General features: G+C 40.3%; 1 protein-coding gene across 1 annotated transcript in view; it reads right to left on the reverse strand.

The window, feature by feature from the left end:
• Nucleotides 1-18,875, reverse strand: part of LOC126281850 (conserved oligomeric Golgi complex subunit 3) — a 111,050-nt gene that overhangs the window by 35,403 nt on the left and 56,772 nt on the right. Inside the window, exons 7-9 of the mRNA XM_049981110.1 lie at nucleotides 14,167-14,385; nucleotides 13,758-13,897; nucleotides 2,106-2,266 (exon numbers count right to left, since the gene is read on the reverse strand). Coding sequence (XP_049837067.1) covers nucleotides 2,106-2,266; nucleotides 13,758-13,897; nucleotides 14,167-14,385 — 520 coding nt within the window. The remainder of the gene's footprint in view (nucleotides 1-2,105; nucleotides 2,267-13,757; nucleotides 13,898-14,166; nucleotides 14,386-18,875) is intronic.

The following is an 18,875-nucleotide window of genomic DNA, read 5'->3' on the forward strand; positions in this document are numbered from 1 at the left end:
GTAGGGTGGCAGGTGATCGGCATGAAAGAAAGTGCTCCATTGCAGCGAGGCCCTGGATGTGCGGGATATTCGTGTATAGGGAAGTGGCATCAATGGTTACAAGCTGCTACGAGCAAGAGGCAGAGCTCCTACGAGCAAGAGGCAGAGCTCCTACGAGCAAGAGGCAGAGCTCCTACGAGCAAGAGGCAGAATTGCAACTTCTGACCTAGTCAGTGTTGGAACACTACATTCTTACGAGCAGACTGCCACCACACGCTACACAACCAGCAAACTTTATGTCTCCCTGCACACGTCCATGTACCTTTTTTTCATTTTTGGCGTCAAATATTTTGGAAATCGCCTTGCACACACTTTCTTGAACATCACTATGCCACAGACAAAATGGTGGTCCGATCAGACACAAATGTTTATCATTGCTGCAGTATCAAGCACCATAGTACTGCTTGTTTTCCTGTCAACTGCCACAATGTTGTTCTCCATGACTGCACAGACAGAGCGTCCTGGGAGCATCAAATCATCGACACTTGCTGCACCTCATTTGGATCTGTGTTTACTGTTGTACCCTGGTGTTAGGCTCAAACAACTTTCACTATATTGTACTGTCATCTGACAGAAATTTCAGTTGGTTTCAACCCTTCACCTAACTGAAATCTTTGGAGATTCTGCTGCTCCACAACGAGGAAAATCTGCAATAGCGTTCACGGGGCTGGCGTGTCGATCCTATCTGATAATAGTTATAGGACACCACCAAAAAATAACAAAGGAGCACAAACTCTGTCAAAGTTTTGTATTTTTTTTACACAATTTTTCCGGTTATTTATCGAATGGATCTTGTAAGTTCTTATTCCTCTTAAACAGCATGATGGGATCATGATACATCTTCAGTAATAATTTGACTGGCAATAATGAGTTCATTTTTTTAAATCTTCTAAATTATTATTGAAATTCCCACCAATTACTGTAGTTTACAAATTTCTGATAGCCAATTTGTCAGTCTGACAATATCTCTTTCTTTTGGTAAAGTGGTACTGGAACAATGATCTTGAGCAGTTGTGTAGATTCAATAACTTAACAGGTGCTCAGTTTTTTTTATTAGAATATAAATTATTTTTAATAAGTTATTGTGCCTCTTCTTAGAGAGCTGTTAAACTAAAGAGTCACAGTATCAGGAGAAGCAAGGGCTGCTCACTGACTGTCTGTCTTTGATCCTGTAATTAAATTAATAGCTACTTTTAATACTATTGTAATTAAGATATGTGTAGATTTTAACTTCAAATAGAGAGTCTGGTTAATTATACTGTTTGGACTTACTTTAACATTATACATGAAATGGGTAGCTCCATCTTATCTGTGGGGTTGATTTGAACAGGCACTTCTAATATTTATGGTTTCATCACAGTGTATTCATCCTTGTCCCATTTGATAAATAACAAGTTGTCACTTGAACAAGAAAATGAAACTGACTTAGCAATAATTGTGTACCTACATGTATTTGTGAGAGGTATCTCTTAAATAACTGTTTCATTAGCTGTAGAAATGCCTCAATAACTTCCAATTGTTTGCATCCAATATTATTCGGAATATAGGTTTTTAAGTTGAATAGTCATTCTTGACATGAGAATGTTCCCTAAGTGCCAATCTTAAAATTAAGTATCTACTTTTCCTGTCCATCCCCTTGACATCTATTTAGGTACCACACCAACCATTTCCTGTTTGGTACACCAATGTTGAGGCATCCATTTAGTGGCTTATCACTCTGTAATCAACCAGTCAGGTACAACTTCGTATTTTATTAATCTCAGAAGTACTTGTATTTATTTATTTATTAGACAGTAGGTTACTTTGACTCCTTTCCCTAATATTTATTTTTATAGCACTGAAGATGACTCAAACTGCCCAAAACTTGTGATGTTCACATGAATAAATAGGCAAGTATAAGTGTCAAAAAACAGTTTTAACTCTAATAGATTCTGAGAGCATCTACAACAATAAGTCTGCCAAATAAGTAGATACGTAAGTACTTGGCTCTTAATTTTCTTAACAAATAGAAAATGTGGTTATTAATTTAGACATCTTTTGTAATTTCTCAAAAAAAAAATTCTGACCTCCATCATCTCGAGCTTCTCAGGGTAGGCGAGATCTCCAGGTGCAGGACGATACTGTAAGATATCAGACTGCAGGTAACAATGGGCACGAAACACCAGACGCTCCTGCACATCCTGCAGCAGCTGCCATGCAATTTTTGAAAATGCTTCCAAAGGACCAGCTGGAACAAATATCTATTTTCAGTTGACACATTGGTAAATCATGGTGAACATATGGAAAATGATACACAACAGGGTACAGCAGAAAGTAACTTTTACATAGGATCAGTGTCATGTTTAAAGTGAAACAAAAATCATAACTACAGTTCAATACTGGAAATTACTGGCTGGAACTAAATGTAAAATGAGGGAAAGGCAACGACTCGCCTATAGAAAACCTATGTGTAGAATGCAAAACCCCGTAACAGAAAACAGCTTTCACACTAGCTTCTGAGCACTAGCTCTTTTTGTAACAAAAATACATTGATTCATATACACAACCACACAGACACCCACACAAATGCTCCCGTGGCCACAGCAAGCCTTGCTACGAAATGAGCTATTGCTTGAAAGCCAGTGTGAATTCTGTTTTCTGTTATGGGTTGCTGATCTCTATGCATTGATCTGCTGTAGTTTCCATTCTCTTATTTTACTTACACCTGAAGGTCATTTTTCACAGAAGAAAAAAAAAATTACTATCACTTTAAAGCATAACAATGCAAAAGCAGTGGACACTACTGCAGCTGTTCATGAAAGTTGTCCGTCCCGTGGAGTCACTGACGGTGGAAAGGAAAAGCGGCAGCTCGTAGCAGTAAGCTCACGAGACAAATTACCAGTCACATGGGTCATTTCCGAGTGCCAACTGGACTGACTAAGTTGTCACAGTGAAGATATGTGTACATGCCAGTCAGTAGCATGGCATCAGCACCATAAGATGAGTTAACATGGAGAATGAACAGAATGGCAGGAAAGAGCTGTCGCATTTGAACGCATCCGTGGCAACGCTGCAAATGTACTCCGTCAGTCCTATCTGGTAAGCATTCCACACCGCGCAGCAGTATTCTAAAAGAGGATGGACAAGCATAGTGTAGGAAGTCTCCTTAGCAGGTCTGTTACATTTTCTAAGTGTCCTGCCAATAAAACGCAGTCTTTGCGTAGCCTTCCCCACAACATTTTCTGCTTGTTACTTCCAATTTAAGCTGTTATTAATTGTAATACCTAGGTGGTTGTTGTTGTTGTTGTTGTTGTTGTGGTCTTCAGTCCTAAGACTGGTTTGATGCAGCTCTCCATGCTACTCTATCCTGTGAAAGCTGCTTCATCTCCCAGTACCTACTGCAACCTACATCCTTCTGAATCTGCTTAGTGTAGTCATCTCTTCGTCTCCCTCTACGATTTTTACTCTCCACGCTGTCCCCCCAATACGAAATTGATGATCCCTTGATGCCTCAGAACATGTCCTACCAACCGATCCCTTCTTCTCGTCAAGTTGTGCCACAAATTCCTCTTCTCCCCAGTTCTATTCAATGCCTCCTCATTAGTTATGTGATCTACCCATCTAATCTTCAGCATTCTTCGGCAGGACCACATTTCGAAAGCTTCTATTCTCTTCTTGTCCAAACTATTTATCGTCCATGTTTCACTTCCATACATGGCTACACTCCATACAAATACTTTCAGAAATGACTTCCTGACACTTAAATCTATACTCGATTTTAACAAATTTCTCTTCTTCAGAAACGCTTTCCTTGCCATTCGCAGTCTACATTTTATATCCTCTCTACTTCGACCATCATCCGTTATTTTGCTCCCCAAATAGCAAAACTCCTTTACTACTTTAAGTGTCTCACTTCCTAATCTCATTCCCTCAGCATCACCCTACTTAATTCGACTACATTCCATTATCCTCGTTTTGCTTTTGTTGATGTTCATCTTCTATCCTCCTTTCAAGACACTGTCCATTCCATTCAACTGCTCTTCCATGTCCTTTGCTGTCTCTGACAGAATTACAATGTCATTGGCCAACCTCAAAGTTTTTATTTCTTCTCCATGGATTTTAATACCTACTCCGAATTTTTCTTTTGTTTCCTTTACTGCTTGCTCAATATACAGATTGAATAACATCGGGGAGAGACTACAGCCGTCTCACTCCCTTTCCAAACACTGCTTCCCTTTCATGTCCCTCGTCTCTTATAACTGTCATCTGGTTTCTGTACAAATTGTAAATAGCCTATCGCTTCCTGTATTTTACCCCTGCCACCTTCAGAATTTGAAAGAGAGAGTTCCAATCAACATTGTCAAAAGCTTTCTCTAAGTCTACAAATGATAGAAACGTAGGTTTGCCCTTCCTTAATCTAGCTTTTAAGATAAGTCGTAGGGTCAGTATTGCCTCACATGTTCCAGTATTTCTACAGAATCCAAACTGATCCACCCCGAGGTTGGCTTCTACCAATTTTTCCATTCGTCTGTAATGAATTCGCGTTAGTATTTTGCAGCTGTGACTTATTAAACTGATAGTTCGGTAATTTTCACATCTGTCAACACATGCTTTCTTTGGGATTGGAATTATTATATTCTTCTGGAAGTCTGAGGGTATTTCGCCTGTCTCATACATCTTGCTCACCAGATGGTAGAGTTTTGTCAGGACTGTTTCTCCCAAAGCCGTCAGTAGTTCCAATGGAATGTTGTCTATTCCCGGGGCCTTGTTTCTACTCAGGTTTTTCAGTGCTCTGTCAAACTCTTCACGCAGTATCGTATCTCCCGTTTCATCTTCATCTACATCCTCTTCCATTTCCATAATATTGTCCTCAAGTACATCGCCCTTGTATAGACCCTCTATATACTCCTTCCACCTTTCTGCCTTCCCTTCTTTGCTTAGAACTGGGTTTCCATCTGAGCTCTTAATATTCATACAAGTGGTCTTGTTTTCTCCAAAGGTCTCTTTAATTTTCCTGTAGGGAGTATCTATCTTACCCCTAGTGAGATAAGCCTCTACATTCTTACATTTGTCCTCTAGCCATCCCTGCTTAGCCATTTTACACTTCCTGTCGATCTCATTTTTGAGACGTTTGTATTCCTTTTTGCCTGCTTCATTTACTGCATTTTTATATTTCCTCCTTTCATCGATTAAATTCAATATTTCCTCTGTTACCCAAGGTTTTCTACCAGCCCTCGTCTTTTTACCTACTTGATCCTCTGCTGCCTTCACTACTTCATCCCTCAAAGCTACCCATTCTTCTTCTACTGTATTTCTTTCCTCCATTCCTGTCAATTGTTCCCTTATGCTCTCCCTGAAACTCTGTACAACCTCTGGTTCTTTCAGTTTATCCAGGTCCCATCTCCTTAAATTCCCACCTTTTTGCTGTTTCTTCAGTTTTAATCTACAGGTCATAACCAATAGATTGTGGTCAGAGTCCACATCTGCCCCTGGAAATGTCTTACAATTTAAAACGTGGTTCCTAAATCTCTGCCGTACTATTATATAATCTATCTGAAACCTGTCAGTATCTCCAGGTTTCTTCCACGTATACAGCCTTCTTTTATGATTCTTGAACCAAGTGTTAGCTATGATTAAGTTGTGTTCTGTGCAAAATTCTACCAGGCGGCTTCCTCTTTCATTTCTTTGCCCCAGTCCATATTCAGCTACTACGTTTCCTTCTCTCTCTTTTCCTACTACCGAATTCCAGTTACTGACTATTAAATTTTCGTCACCCTTCACTACCTGAATAATTTCTTTTATTTGATCATACATTTCTTCAATTTCTTCATTATCTGCAGAGCTAGTTGGCATATAAACTTGTACTACAGTAGTAGGTGTGGGCTTCGTATCTATCTTGGCCACAATAATGCGTTCACTATGTTGTTTGTATCACCTTACCCGCATTCCTATTTTCCTATTCATTAATAAACCTACTCCTGCATTACCCCTATTTGATTTTGTGTTTATAACCCTGTAGTCACCTGACCAGAAGTCTTGTTCCTCCTGCCACCGAACTTCACTAATTCCCACTATATCTAAATTTAACCTGTCCATTTCCCTTTTTAAATTTTCTAACCTACCTGCCCGATTAAGGGATCTGACATTCCATGCTCCGATCCGTAGAACGCCAGTTTTCTTTCTCCTGATAACGACGTTCTCTTGAGTAGTCCCCGCCCGGAGATCCGAATGGGGAGGACTATTTTACCTCCGGAATATTTTACCCAAGAGGACGCCATCATCATTTAATCATACAGTAAAGCTTCATGCCCTTGGGAAAAATTATGGCTGTAGTTTCCCCTTGCTTTCAGCCGTTCGCAGTACCAGCACAGCAAGGCTGTTTTGGTTATTGTTACGAGGCCAGATCAGTCAATCATCCAGACTGTTGCCCCTGCAACTACTGAAAAGGCTGCTGCCCCTCTTCAGGAACCACACGTTTGTCTGGCCTCTCAACAGATACCCCTCCGTTGTGGTTGCACCTACGGTACGGCTGTCTGTATCGCTGAGGCACGCAAGCCTCCCCACCAACGGCAAGGTCCATGGTTCATGGGGCGGAATACCTAGGTATTTAGCTGAATTTACGGCTTTTAGATTAGGCTGACGTATCATGTAACCGAAGTTTAAAGAGTTCCTTTTAGCATTCATGTGGATGACCTCACACTTTTCGTAATTTGGGGTCAACTTTGACTTTTATCACCATTCAGATATCTTTTTTAAATCGTTTTGCAGTTTGTTTTGATCTTATGACGACTTTATTAGTCGATAAACGACAGCGTCATTCGCAAACAACCGATGACGGCTGCTCAGATTGTCTCCCAAATTGTTTATATAGATAAGAAACAGCAAAGGGCTTATAACACTATCCTGGGGAATGCCAGTAATCACTTCCGTTTTACTCGATGACTTTCCCTCAACTACTATGAACTGTGACCCCTCTGACAGGAAATCACACATCCAGTCACATAACTGAGATGATATTCCATAAGCACGCAATTTCACTACAAGCTGCTATTATGGTACAGTGTCCATAGCCTTCTGGAAATCCAGAATTGATTTGAAATCCCTTGTCAATAGCACTCAACACTTCATGTGAATCAAGAGCTAGTTGTGTTTACAGGAAAGATGTTTTTAAACTCATGTTGACTGTTTGTCAATAGACCATTTTCTTCGAGGTAATTCATAATATTTGAACACAATATATGTTCCGAAATCCTGCTGCATATCAACATTAATGATATGGACCTGTAATTTAATGGATTACTTCTACCACCTTTCTTGAATATTGTTGTGACCTGTGCAACTTTCCAGTCTTTGGGTACAGATCTTTTGTCGAACAAACAGTTGTATATGATTGTTAAGTATGGAGCTAATGCATCAGCATACTCCGAAAGGAACCTAACTGGTATACAGTCTGGACCAGAAGACTTGCTTTTATTTAGTGATTTAAGTTGCTTCACTACTCCGAGGATATTTACTTCTATATTGCTCATGTTGGCAGCTGTTCTCAATTTGAATTCTGGAATATTTATCTTGTCTTCATTTGTGAAGGCATTTTGGAACGCTGTGTTTAGTAACTCTGCTTTGGCAGCACTGTCTTCGATAGTATCTCCATTGCTACCACGCATAGAAGGCATTGATTGTTTCTTGCCGTTAACATACTTCACATACGACCAGAATCTCTTTGGATTTTTAGTGAGGTTTTGAGACAAAGTTTTGTTGTAGAAACTGTTATAAGCATCTTGTATTGAAGTACACGCTAAATTTCGAGCTTCTGTAAAAGATAGCCAATCTTGGGGATTTTGTGTCTGTTTAAATTTGGCACATTTGTTTCATTGTTTCTGCAGCAGTGTTCTGACACGTTTTGTGTGCCAAGGAGGATCAGCTCTGTCTTTGTCAATTTATTTGGTATAAATCTCTCAATTGGATGGACGTGTGAAGCTGGCAGTCCACATCAAACCCACCAACAAGCAACAGTACCTCCATTATGACAGCTGCCACCCATTCCACATCCAACTGTCCCTTCCCTACAGCCTAGGTCTTCGTGGCAAGCGAATCTGCTCCAGTCAGGAATCCCTGAACCACTACGCCAACAACCTGAAAACAGCTTTCGCATCCCGCAACTACCCTCCCGACCTGGTACAGAAGCAAATAACCAGAGCCACTTCCTCATCCCCTCAAACCCAGAACCTCCCACAGAAGAACCACAGAAGTGCCCCACTTGTGACAGGATACTTTCCGGGACTGGATCAGACTGAATGTGGCTCTCCAGCAGGGATACAACTTCCTCAAATCCTGCCCCGAAATGAGATCCATCCTTCATGAAATCCTCCCCACTCCACCAAGAGTGGCTTTCCGCCGTCCACCTAACCTTCATAACCTCTTAGTTCATCCCTATGAAATCCCCAAATCACCTTTCCTACCCTCTGGCTCCTACCCTTGTAACCTGCCCCATGCACCCTCCCACCACCACCTACTCCAGTCCTGTAACCCGGAAGGTGTACACGATCAAAGACAGAGCCACGTGTGAAAGCACCCACGTGATTTACCAACTGACCTGCCTACACTGTGACACTTTCTATGTGGGAATGACCAGCAACAAACTGTTCATTCGCATGAATGGACACAGGCAGACAGTGTTTGTTGGTAATGAGGATTACCCTGTGGCTAAACATGCCTTGGTGCACGGCCAGCACATCTTGGCAGAGTGTTACACCGTCCGAGTTATCTGGATACTTCCCACCAACACCAACCAATCCGAACACCGGAGATGGTAACTTGCCCTTCAATATATCCTCTCTTCTCGTTATCCACCAGGCCTCAACCTCCGCTAATTTCAAGTTGCTGCCGCTCATACCTCACCTGTCTTTCAACAACTTCTTTGCCTCTGTACTTCCACCTCGACTGACATCTATGCCCAAACTCTTTGCCTTTACAAATGTCTGCTTGTGTCTGTGTATGTGCAGAGGGATATGTGTGCGTGCGCGTGCACACCTGTCCCTTTTTCCCCGTAAGTTAAGTTTTTCTGCTCCCGGGACTGGAATGACCCCTTAAAACCCACATCCTTTCGTCTTTCCCTCTCCTTCCCTCTTTCCTGATGAAGCAACCGTTGGTTGCGAAAGCTTGAATTTTGTGTGTCTATCGACCTGCCAGCGCTTTTGTTTGGTAAGTCACGTCATCTTATATATATAAGATGACGTATAAGATATATGTATCACTCCATATACATTGTATTTAATTACACTAAAAAGCATATCATTCAAACTAATTTATTTGTGGATACATTATTTGTAACTTGTTACCTGGGCTCAGTGCAAATTCTATTCAGTAAATAACTTATCAATGGACTGTACATAAATGTGTGAATGGTTCACTCATTCACAAAAACCCCCCTCGAGGTGTTCTATCCCAAAACAACCAGAAAAATAATGGGAGCAATGTTTTCAATGCTATCCTACCTCTGCAGTAAGGACTGCTTTCTACAGTGTTGTCAATGGGACTACCCCTATTGTGGAAAAAATTCCATAAAATTAAGCTGCAAGTGACTCCTCACTGTCGTCTTTGTGTTTATTTAATCTGTGAAAGATTTACTTCTTTTTGGAGATAAAATACAAGTTGCGAAATGGACCAGGAAAAAAGTAGCCTTCACGAACTGAACCACTTCAAATACTTACTCGAACAGTGAATGATGCCACTACCATTCCTGCAACCTTTACCAGGGTGTAAAACACATTAATCTTTTAGCTGACGTCTGATGAACGGTAATTCTCCTAAAGGCATTTGTTGAAAATAGTATTTGAATTTATATGAAAACGAAAGTTTAAAGCTATTATCCTACATTTTTTAGCGTGAAAAAACTAAATATGGGAAGGCAGTCATGAAGAGAATAATAGTATGACAATAGGTTCACTCTGCTTGCAAGTGGATTTCCATTCTTTCTTCCCTTTTACGTAAATATTACGCCCACAATTCAGGGATACAGGAAAGTGCTTTACATATGCAAAACAGACAATGTTATGCTGTTCATGAATTTAACTTTATTTCATCTTTCATTATTTCAGCACCTACCACCTTTTCTGGGCACTAATATTAACTATTTCAAGAAGTTTTCTTGCGACTCAGTCTCTCAGTTTTGTCCCTAAAGTCAAATTTTTACTTTCAAGTAAAACTTTCCATCCTTTGTTAAGAAAAGTAAGCCTTTATTTTTATTCACATTTCAAGAGCTTCAAAATAACATTATGAAACAGACAGAGTGCTAGGCACCACATAAATGACATGTCAAACTGCGAACAGGCACAATAGAAAGACTGACATACTTTTTGGCTTGCATAGTATGTATGTAGGATAAAAAAAGTGATTCAAGTTCCAGACTACAAAGCCTATGATTGTGTGTATAATCACCATTTCTACAATTTTTTTCCTGTTAGTTATCACTTCTATCATCTCCAACAACGAGAAAAATTTCATATCAAGTAGGCATAATCTATATGTGCATGCTGACCTGTAGGTTCTCTTCTACCTGGCTGTGTGAGTCAGTTGACAGATGGAAGGAAGTCAAGGACACACCACCATAACTAGTAAAGCACCACACTGCTCAAACCACTCTTCCCGCTAACTTGCAGAAGTGCTCAACAGAAGTAGCCAAAGGCGAGACTGCATACAGCAGAAACTCTTAATTTGCAGCATCTTCCTCCATTGTACTAAGATTGTTAACACTATCAGATGTATGTCTTTATTACACAATTCACTCATGTTGGAATTGCTACAAAATGATTGTGAAAAGTAAAAGCTCAGTTGCAAACAATTATCATCAACAGACTAAATCTAAAGAACTCCTCAAACATTTATGGAATGCTGTTGGTTGGATGCCCAAAGTTATCCAAATGTATTTTACAATAAACTCTTGAGTAAATTTTACATTAGAATTGAAGTAGTTTCAAAGCTACATAGAGCTTTGACATTCTAAAATTTCAAAAGAAACATTAGGCTTGAGTACATACAGAGATCATAACACTGCAGTACAATAGCAACTTTTTGTATCGAGAAGGTGTGAACAGATTATTAGAAGACATATGTTGACTTTCTACACCAATTGCAATTATTGCAGCTATGTCTTACACACAATTTAAAATCAAATAGTTCACTTATGTTGCTCTCTATGACCAAGGGATGCTTACAGCAAACTACAGACATACAAGAGTCAAAGAAAGTTGTTGAAATTAGGATACAAGCTCCAAATGATATTACAATGTAAATTTTATTTTGAATGTAATTTGAGAATTGAAGGTAATGTGGAATCACAATGAATTATTTGACAAAGACAACAGCAACAGTTATCTTTAACTACTGACTTATTCAAGAGATATAACCCACCGATATCCCCTTTGCATGTGTGGGACATTTTCTTTAGTGTCTCATTGGCAAATCTTTGAAAATCAAATAAAGTTTCTGCTGAGATGTCTGACGTAACAGCTGTTCTGAAAACTAATTTAAAAGCAACAAAAAGTACATATGTTAATAAATTACAAATAATTGGAGCAATAAGTGTCACTGGGTTTCAGATGTAGTCATGATGTATAACACTTTGTTCACAGATGAGGAATACGTCTTTACCATTGTAAGTGAAAAATGATTTGAATAACATTTGTTGTTTATGAACAATGAATACTGATTTTTAACAACAATGGAAATTCCTGGATAGAATAATACATGAAATAAAGGAAAGGGAGCCACTCATTCACAGCTGGATAATGTGTGTCACAAAGAAACACATAACAGAGGGCCATTTGTATTAGCTTCCGAGCTTTTCCTCTTTCTCTAGTGGAAAGACACACACACACACACACACACACACACACACACACACACACACACACACACACACCTGTGGCCACGGCGAGAGTGACAGTCAGTGCGCCAATGGGCATGTGTGTTTCAGTGTCTGTGTGATGTGTTTATTTCCACAAGAGAAAGAGCAAAAGCTTGAAAGCTGGTATAAATGGCTTTCTGTTGGGAGTTTCTATGCACTACAAATCATTCAGCTATAGGTGACTAGTTGCCTCTCCTTTATTTTACGAATAATAATTTCTCTCTGCACTTATTACTCAACATTTGAATAAATTTCACTCATCTCTGGGTAGTAGGCAAATAACATGCCACATGGGCACACTGCAAATTTGCAGGCTACATGCAATTTAGAATGTAGGCATGCAACATCTATATGGCCATGAACAAGTGCAAACTTGTCTGTCATTCATGTTGCCATGTACAAGTGCTCACTCGACTGTCATTAAGTGATCTTAGGCAACTTCCACCAAAGTATGCAAAGTTTATTCATTCTCTCTCTCTCTCTCTCTCTCTCTCTCTCTCGCACTATAGCTGTGTGCCCTAACAGGTACTAAGATATGCCATTTTGTAATGGACTATTTTATCATGTATACTTAGGCTGTAGAGAAGAGGATAATTGAAGTGGACTGGATGGCAGTTCTCAAACTAGATATATTGATGCTTGTTGGCTGGTTTGAGGTGGACCAAATTGTAGAGCCTCAACGAGAATGGACAACAAATCCAGGAAAGTGCTATGGAATTTGGAAGAGCAGCAGAAACTTCAGTTGAAAAAAACGAAATCAGTTACTGAAGGCAGAGGAGGAGTTTTTCAGCATGATTTCAGGCCACAAAGATGTTACTGATGAAGCTTAGGAGGAGGATATTGTCTGAAAGTTCAGCAACAGTTTCAATCTCGATTATGTGCCTACCTGACTGTTCAGCATCTCACCATATGGTGTTATTAATTTTACTCCTTCCATTATTTCAATAATAGTTTTTGATTTCCTATAATAATCAATTGAACACAAGGGAAACCAGCAGTTCAAGATAATGGCTCATCAGTTACTTGTTTACTCATTAACCACATCAGACATTTCAAAGCCAAAATGGAAACGATCGTATGGCATTGTTGGCCGGGAGGCCCCATTCAGGGGAGTTCAGCCACCGTATTGCAAATCCTTTTCAGTTGACGCCACTTCGGCGACTAGCGAGTCAATGATAATGAAATGATAAAGGACACAAAATACCTAGTCCCCTGCCAGGAATCGAACCCGGCCCCCTCAGTGGTAGGAGCTAACGCTACGGAGGCGGACGTAGTCAATAAGAACATCTTAATACAGGTAATACAGACATTAATTTACAAGTTTCAATGTACATTGCATTAAGTATGTGCTGTATTGAAACTTCCCGACAGATTAAAACTGTGTGCCAGACTGAGACTAGAACTCTGGACATTTGCCTTTCGCGGGCAAGTGCTCTACCAACTGAGCTACTCAAGCATGACTCATGACCCGTCCTCACAGCTTCAATTCTGCCAGTACCTGGTCTCCTACCTTCCTAACTTCACAGAAGCTTTTCTAAGACTATCCTTTCCTCCAAGAGTGCTAGAGTTCTGCAAGGTTCACAGAAGAGCTTCTGTGAAGTTTGAAAAGTAGGAGACGAGGTACTGACAGAATTGAAGCTGTGAGGATGGGTCGTGATTCGTGCTTGGGTAGCACAGTTGGTTGAGCACTTGCCCACGAAAGACACATGTCCCGAGACCGAGTCTCGGTCCGGCAAACAGTTTTAATCTGTCAGGAAGTTTCGTATCAGCACACACTACGCTACAGAGTGAAAATCTCACTATGTGCTGTATTGTAAGAACAATAAACACTTACGGTTATTTTGAACATGTTCCTCCAACATTTCCAGTCTCAATATGCTACAAACTTCTGCTAATGTTTCCAGATGATTTATGTGGATAATAAATGGCCGGAGTACATCATACAATGATGTACAGAGACCCTCAAGGTATGTTCTGAAAGAAATAATTATAATTTCTTGTGTGCTCGTGAAAAATTACATGTGCAGTTAAAAACAAAATAGTATAAAAATGTGAAACATTTCTACAATGAGAGTTAATTCTTACTAATTTCAAGCTGTTTCCCTGCAATATCAAGAACTATTGTATCTTTCCACACAACATACTTCAACAGCAAAAAGAAAGAATAATGATTTCCAACATTATTTGCATTCTGCAAGAACTTTTCACCATATTTACATAGCACAGTACTGATTACAACTCACGTGAGTTGTGGTGTATGGAGAGTGAAGAACTGATAGAACAGCTGGTACTCGTCGTGACACACATGTACGAGGAAAGCACACCCACTGCGTACGAGGGAGCAGTGGTCACCACGATGCTGTCCTGCCAGCTCACTAACTGCGGTGGCGACTCCAGTTCCGAGCAACTGTTCTCGCTGTGAAAAGTAGCTATGGTGGCATTCTGCGAGTAAACTTTCATATCTGCAACAGATTGTAGTAAAGGTAAGAAACTGCAAGTGTGTCAAGGGGAATGCAAATGGACAAGTGGCTAAAAGACATGGAGGAAAGCATTCAGGAGAGAGGAGAAGAGTGGGTCAGAGTTGGTGGGAAGACTGGAGGAGATGGAGGGGTTTGTGTTCAAAGCAAGCATTGTCAGTGGCAGGAAACTGCACATGATGATGATAATGATGATGATGATGATGATGATAATAATAATAATAAAATCAACGACAATTGTGATGACTACACTTATGATGATGACGACGACGACGCCAACTGGCACAATATGAACATAAAAATGAAAATATTTTTTTTCACGTGCTTGAACAATTTTTGAATTAACAACTTCATTCTTATTTATGAAATAAGGCGATTTATGGCACATCCCATTTTCCTAAGGACATTTAGCATAATTCATCCCCCCGCATCTCAGGGGCTTCCTTTCACGTCCTCCTCATGTTATTATTCTGACAACTTCCTGAATGTCAGCTTTCCATTTCCTAAGGTGATGATTATTGTAATTACTTTTCTTTGGGCAAGTACTACAGTGTTATACAATTTCTGAAATGACAACATTTATCTCCTTCAACAGCTGTATTATTTATTTTCCACTACTGACCAATTTCAGCTATTATACCATTTCTAAGCATTAGTCGGCACGCGTGAGTGCGAGTCACAAAGCTGTCCATCCACCAGCATATAATAGGTGACCATTAAACTTACAACTGTAGTCATACATACTACTGGTAAAAAGAACTACGCAAGTAGTAACTGAAGTGAGAACATTGATCAGTGTGAGTAAACTTTTAATACCATCAGCATCCGAGTGCATGTTGAGTCACTGTCGTCACTTACATTAACACAAAGACTGAAGATCTATGTCACCATCTCACCTTAATCACTCTACCTCTAGATACTTTTACAGTTACACATACACTACTATCATGTGTAAGGAAAGTAATTTGTCCTTGGACGTGCAGTATACAAAAAGAAGACCCTCCAGTGCAGCAGTACACAGTTCTAATGGCTCAGTACACAAGGCATATGCCATTTGGGATGGAGACAGTATCCCAGCTCCGCTGCAACACCTGAGAGATGTGTTTTGCCAGAATGGGTACAGCGATGCCCAGTTTGGACATGCACTGGAGAAAATTTATCTCCTATATTGGGCCTCCCTCATCCAAAATGTCGAGAATCCTCGGAAACATCAATGTCTTCTTTTGATCACCACACAAAATGAAAGATATGCTTGGCTCAGAAAAGAACAAACTACAACTGCAATTACCTGATACGCACAGCATCTCTTGTCACTGTGCCCACCACCTTATTGCACACACACTGCTCTGCATCTCACAATGTTGCATGCAACACATTACATGCTTACGAAGATACACCAGCACTGACAGAACACTAACTCAACAACCAACATACATTCTAATTTGAGAAAACAAAAATGTTGTGCTGAGCATGTGGCTTTTGGGAGAGAATCATCAAATGATATACTGAGATAAGGTTCCATGAAACTCGCATCAACAGGAACAAGGGCTATCAGCTAAATTCGGCACTGAACCCCGCACTAGCAGCTTTACAGAAAGAACCCAACCAGTAGTTGACATTTTGAGTCTCAGCGAGAAGAAATGCACTGAGAGATGAACAGCATTCCCCCCTCCTCCCGCCAAAGTTCACCAGACTCTGGCCTTTCAGAAGACATCTGGCACTGAGGTATACCTATGGGTAGATTACGAGCTTGACACTATTGGAAAAATCACAGAAGTTTGGTGCTGTCACTCAGATGGAAGCCCGAGAAGGTTTCATCAGAATAATAATGACTGAGGTTTTCTGTCATCTTCTTCATTTCTTTTTTAATCAGCACAAAGGGCTGTTCCATTCCACTCCAGATGCTTTATTCAACTGGTCTTGATGAAGTCAATCCATCTCACTCTGCGTCTCCTCTTGCCCCATCTCGTTCTGCATCTCCTCTTGTCCTCAGACTTGGCTTCCATCATTTGTTTGTTTTAATATGCTTCCATCTTCCCTCCTCTTTGTGGGTCCAAACCATTTTACTATCCGTGTCCCCCCCCCCCCCCCCCCCCCCCCACTTCTCAGTCCTATCAATCACCTTTTCTACCACCATTTCCTTCCCAGAATCTCCATTTATCACAAACTCTCTCCTCATTTGCCCTTGCATGTTTCTCAGTAATTCCATTTCACTGACTGGGAATATACTCTCCTCTTCTTGTCTTTGTCCAGATGTCTGATGCACTTCCTTACACTTCATTGGGCATCTCCCTTTTCCTGACTAAGCCCCTCAAACACAGCATCATTCTGTTGTAAATTTATGATAATTTCTGCCTCCATCCTTGCATTTTGCGCTATCACACTATCTAAATATTTAAGATGATGTAAATAAAACAGAAAGAAACTTCCACATGGGAAAAATATATTAAAAACAAAGATTCCACGACTTACCAAGCGGGAAAGCGCCGGCAGACAGGCACATGAACAAAACACACAAACACACACACACAGAATTACGAGCTTTCGCAACTGGCAGTTGCTTCGTCAGGAAGGAAGGAAGGAGAGGGAAAAATGAAAGGATGTGGGTTTTAAGGGAGAGGGTAAGGAGTCATTCCAATCCCGGGAGCGGAAAGACTTCCCTTAGGGGAAAAAAAAGGACAGGTGTACACTCGCGCGCGCACACACACACACACACACACACACACACACACACACACACACACACACACATATCCATCCGCACATACACAGACGCAAGCAGACATATTTAAAGGCAATGCCTTTAAATATGTCTGCTTGCGTCTGTGTATGTGCGGATGGATATGTGTGTGTGTGTGTGTGTGTGTGTGTGTGTGTGTGTGTGTGTGTGCGCGCGCGAGTGTACACCTGTCTTTTTTTTCCCCTAAGAGAAGTCTTTCCGCTCCCGGGATTGGAATGACTCCTTACCCTCTCCCTTAAAACCCACATCCTTTCATTTTTCCCTCTCCTTCCTTCCTTCCTGACGAAGCAACTGCCAGTTGCGAAAGCTCGTAATTCTGTGTGTGTGTGTTTGTGTGTTTTGTTCATGTGCCTGTCTGCCGGCGCTTTCCCGCTTGGTAAGTCTTGGAATCTTTGTTTTTAATATATCTAAATATTTAAGTTGTTTGCAACTTCAATCACCTGTCCTCTACTATTAATTTGTCACTACTTCACTTTCTATTTTGGTTACTAACACGGTCTTGTTTCCCTATACACTGCATTTCATGCCACACATTTTGATTTCTTCATTCAAGATTTCTAGTTCTGCTTGTACATGCATACTGTTGGTTCCCCACAACCAAAGTGCATCGGCAAATAATACCCTTTCCTCTATGAGTTTCTCTTGTCCTCTTCATGATTTAATACATTATAAATGATGACAATGACACCACACTTTCTTGCCTCAATCCCTTAACAACTTAAATCAGCCAGTCCTTACTACCTGGATCTGGACACAGCTGAAACTTTTGTCAACACTGCTTGAAGAATTTCAATTGTTTGTTTTAACTCACTTTCCCATACCTCTTTACTAGGAACACAACTGCTAGTGTTCACCAAGTCAAGAAATATCACCACCAGATCCTTCCTATACCCCCAATGCCTTTCCATCAACTATCTCATATTAAAAATTGGGTCCACTGTTGATGTACCATTTCGAAAGTCATGTTGCTCCTCTTCTAAGTGACCTTCCACCCCCCCACCCCCCCAAGTCTTCTTTCCATTATCATCTCCAGTATTTTTGCTACTTGTGATACGAGTATATATCGATAGTTATCACACACTTTTCTATCTCCCCTCATTAAAACTTGCATTATTATTCCCTTTCAACATTCTTAAAGCACACATTTCTGAGTCCATATGAATCTTAGCAATCTATTTCAGGTCACCATAGACAAGATTTGTGAAATGGTGTAGTGTGTTAACTGTTTGTTTGCCTCTGTGATGATAAGATGTAGCAACTGAGCTGATAGCACTATTTTAAAGGACCAACCTAGAAATTATGGATATGCACATGTCACTGATGCCTGAATTGAGATCTACTTTGAGGGTCTGTGAAGACTGACTGATATGCCATAGTAGAACAGTTTGGCAGTTTATGTGGCTACCAGTCAACTAGACTCATTTCTACCTCCAAAGTACTGTGAATCCATATTCTTATGAGGCCTTAGGGCAGATAAATGGTTAATATACCCTTGCTGAAGGGGTGACAAAAGAGAATAGAGTAATTTTATTGACTATCAATTGTTTCCATCATCATCATCATCATCATCATCATCATCATCATAATTGTAACCACTACCACCACCATCTGCATTCTTCCATTTGCAGTTATATTATGGCTTTCAGGTTTCTTTGATTTACTCCTTTTTCAATGTGAAAATTTAAGTCTTGACACAAACTTCTCTTTACCAACTGATCAGACATATGCCACCCTA

This window comes from Schistocerca gregaria, chromosome 1, assembly GCF_023897955.1.
Source record: "Schistocerca gregaria isolate iqSchGreg1 chromosome 1, iqSchGreg1.2, whole genome shotgun sequence".
NCBI classification, from domain to species: domain Eukaryota; kingdom Metazoa; phylum Arthropoda; class Insecta; order Orthoptera; family Acrididae; genus Schistocerca; species Schistocerca gregaria.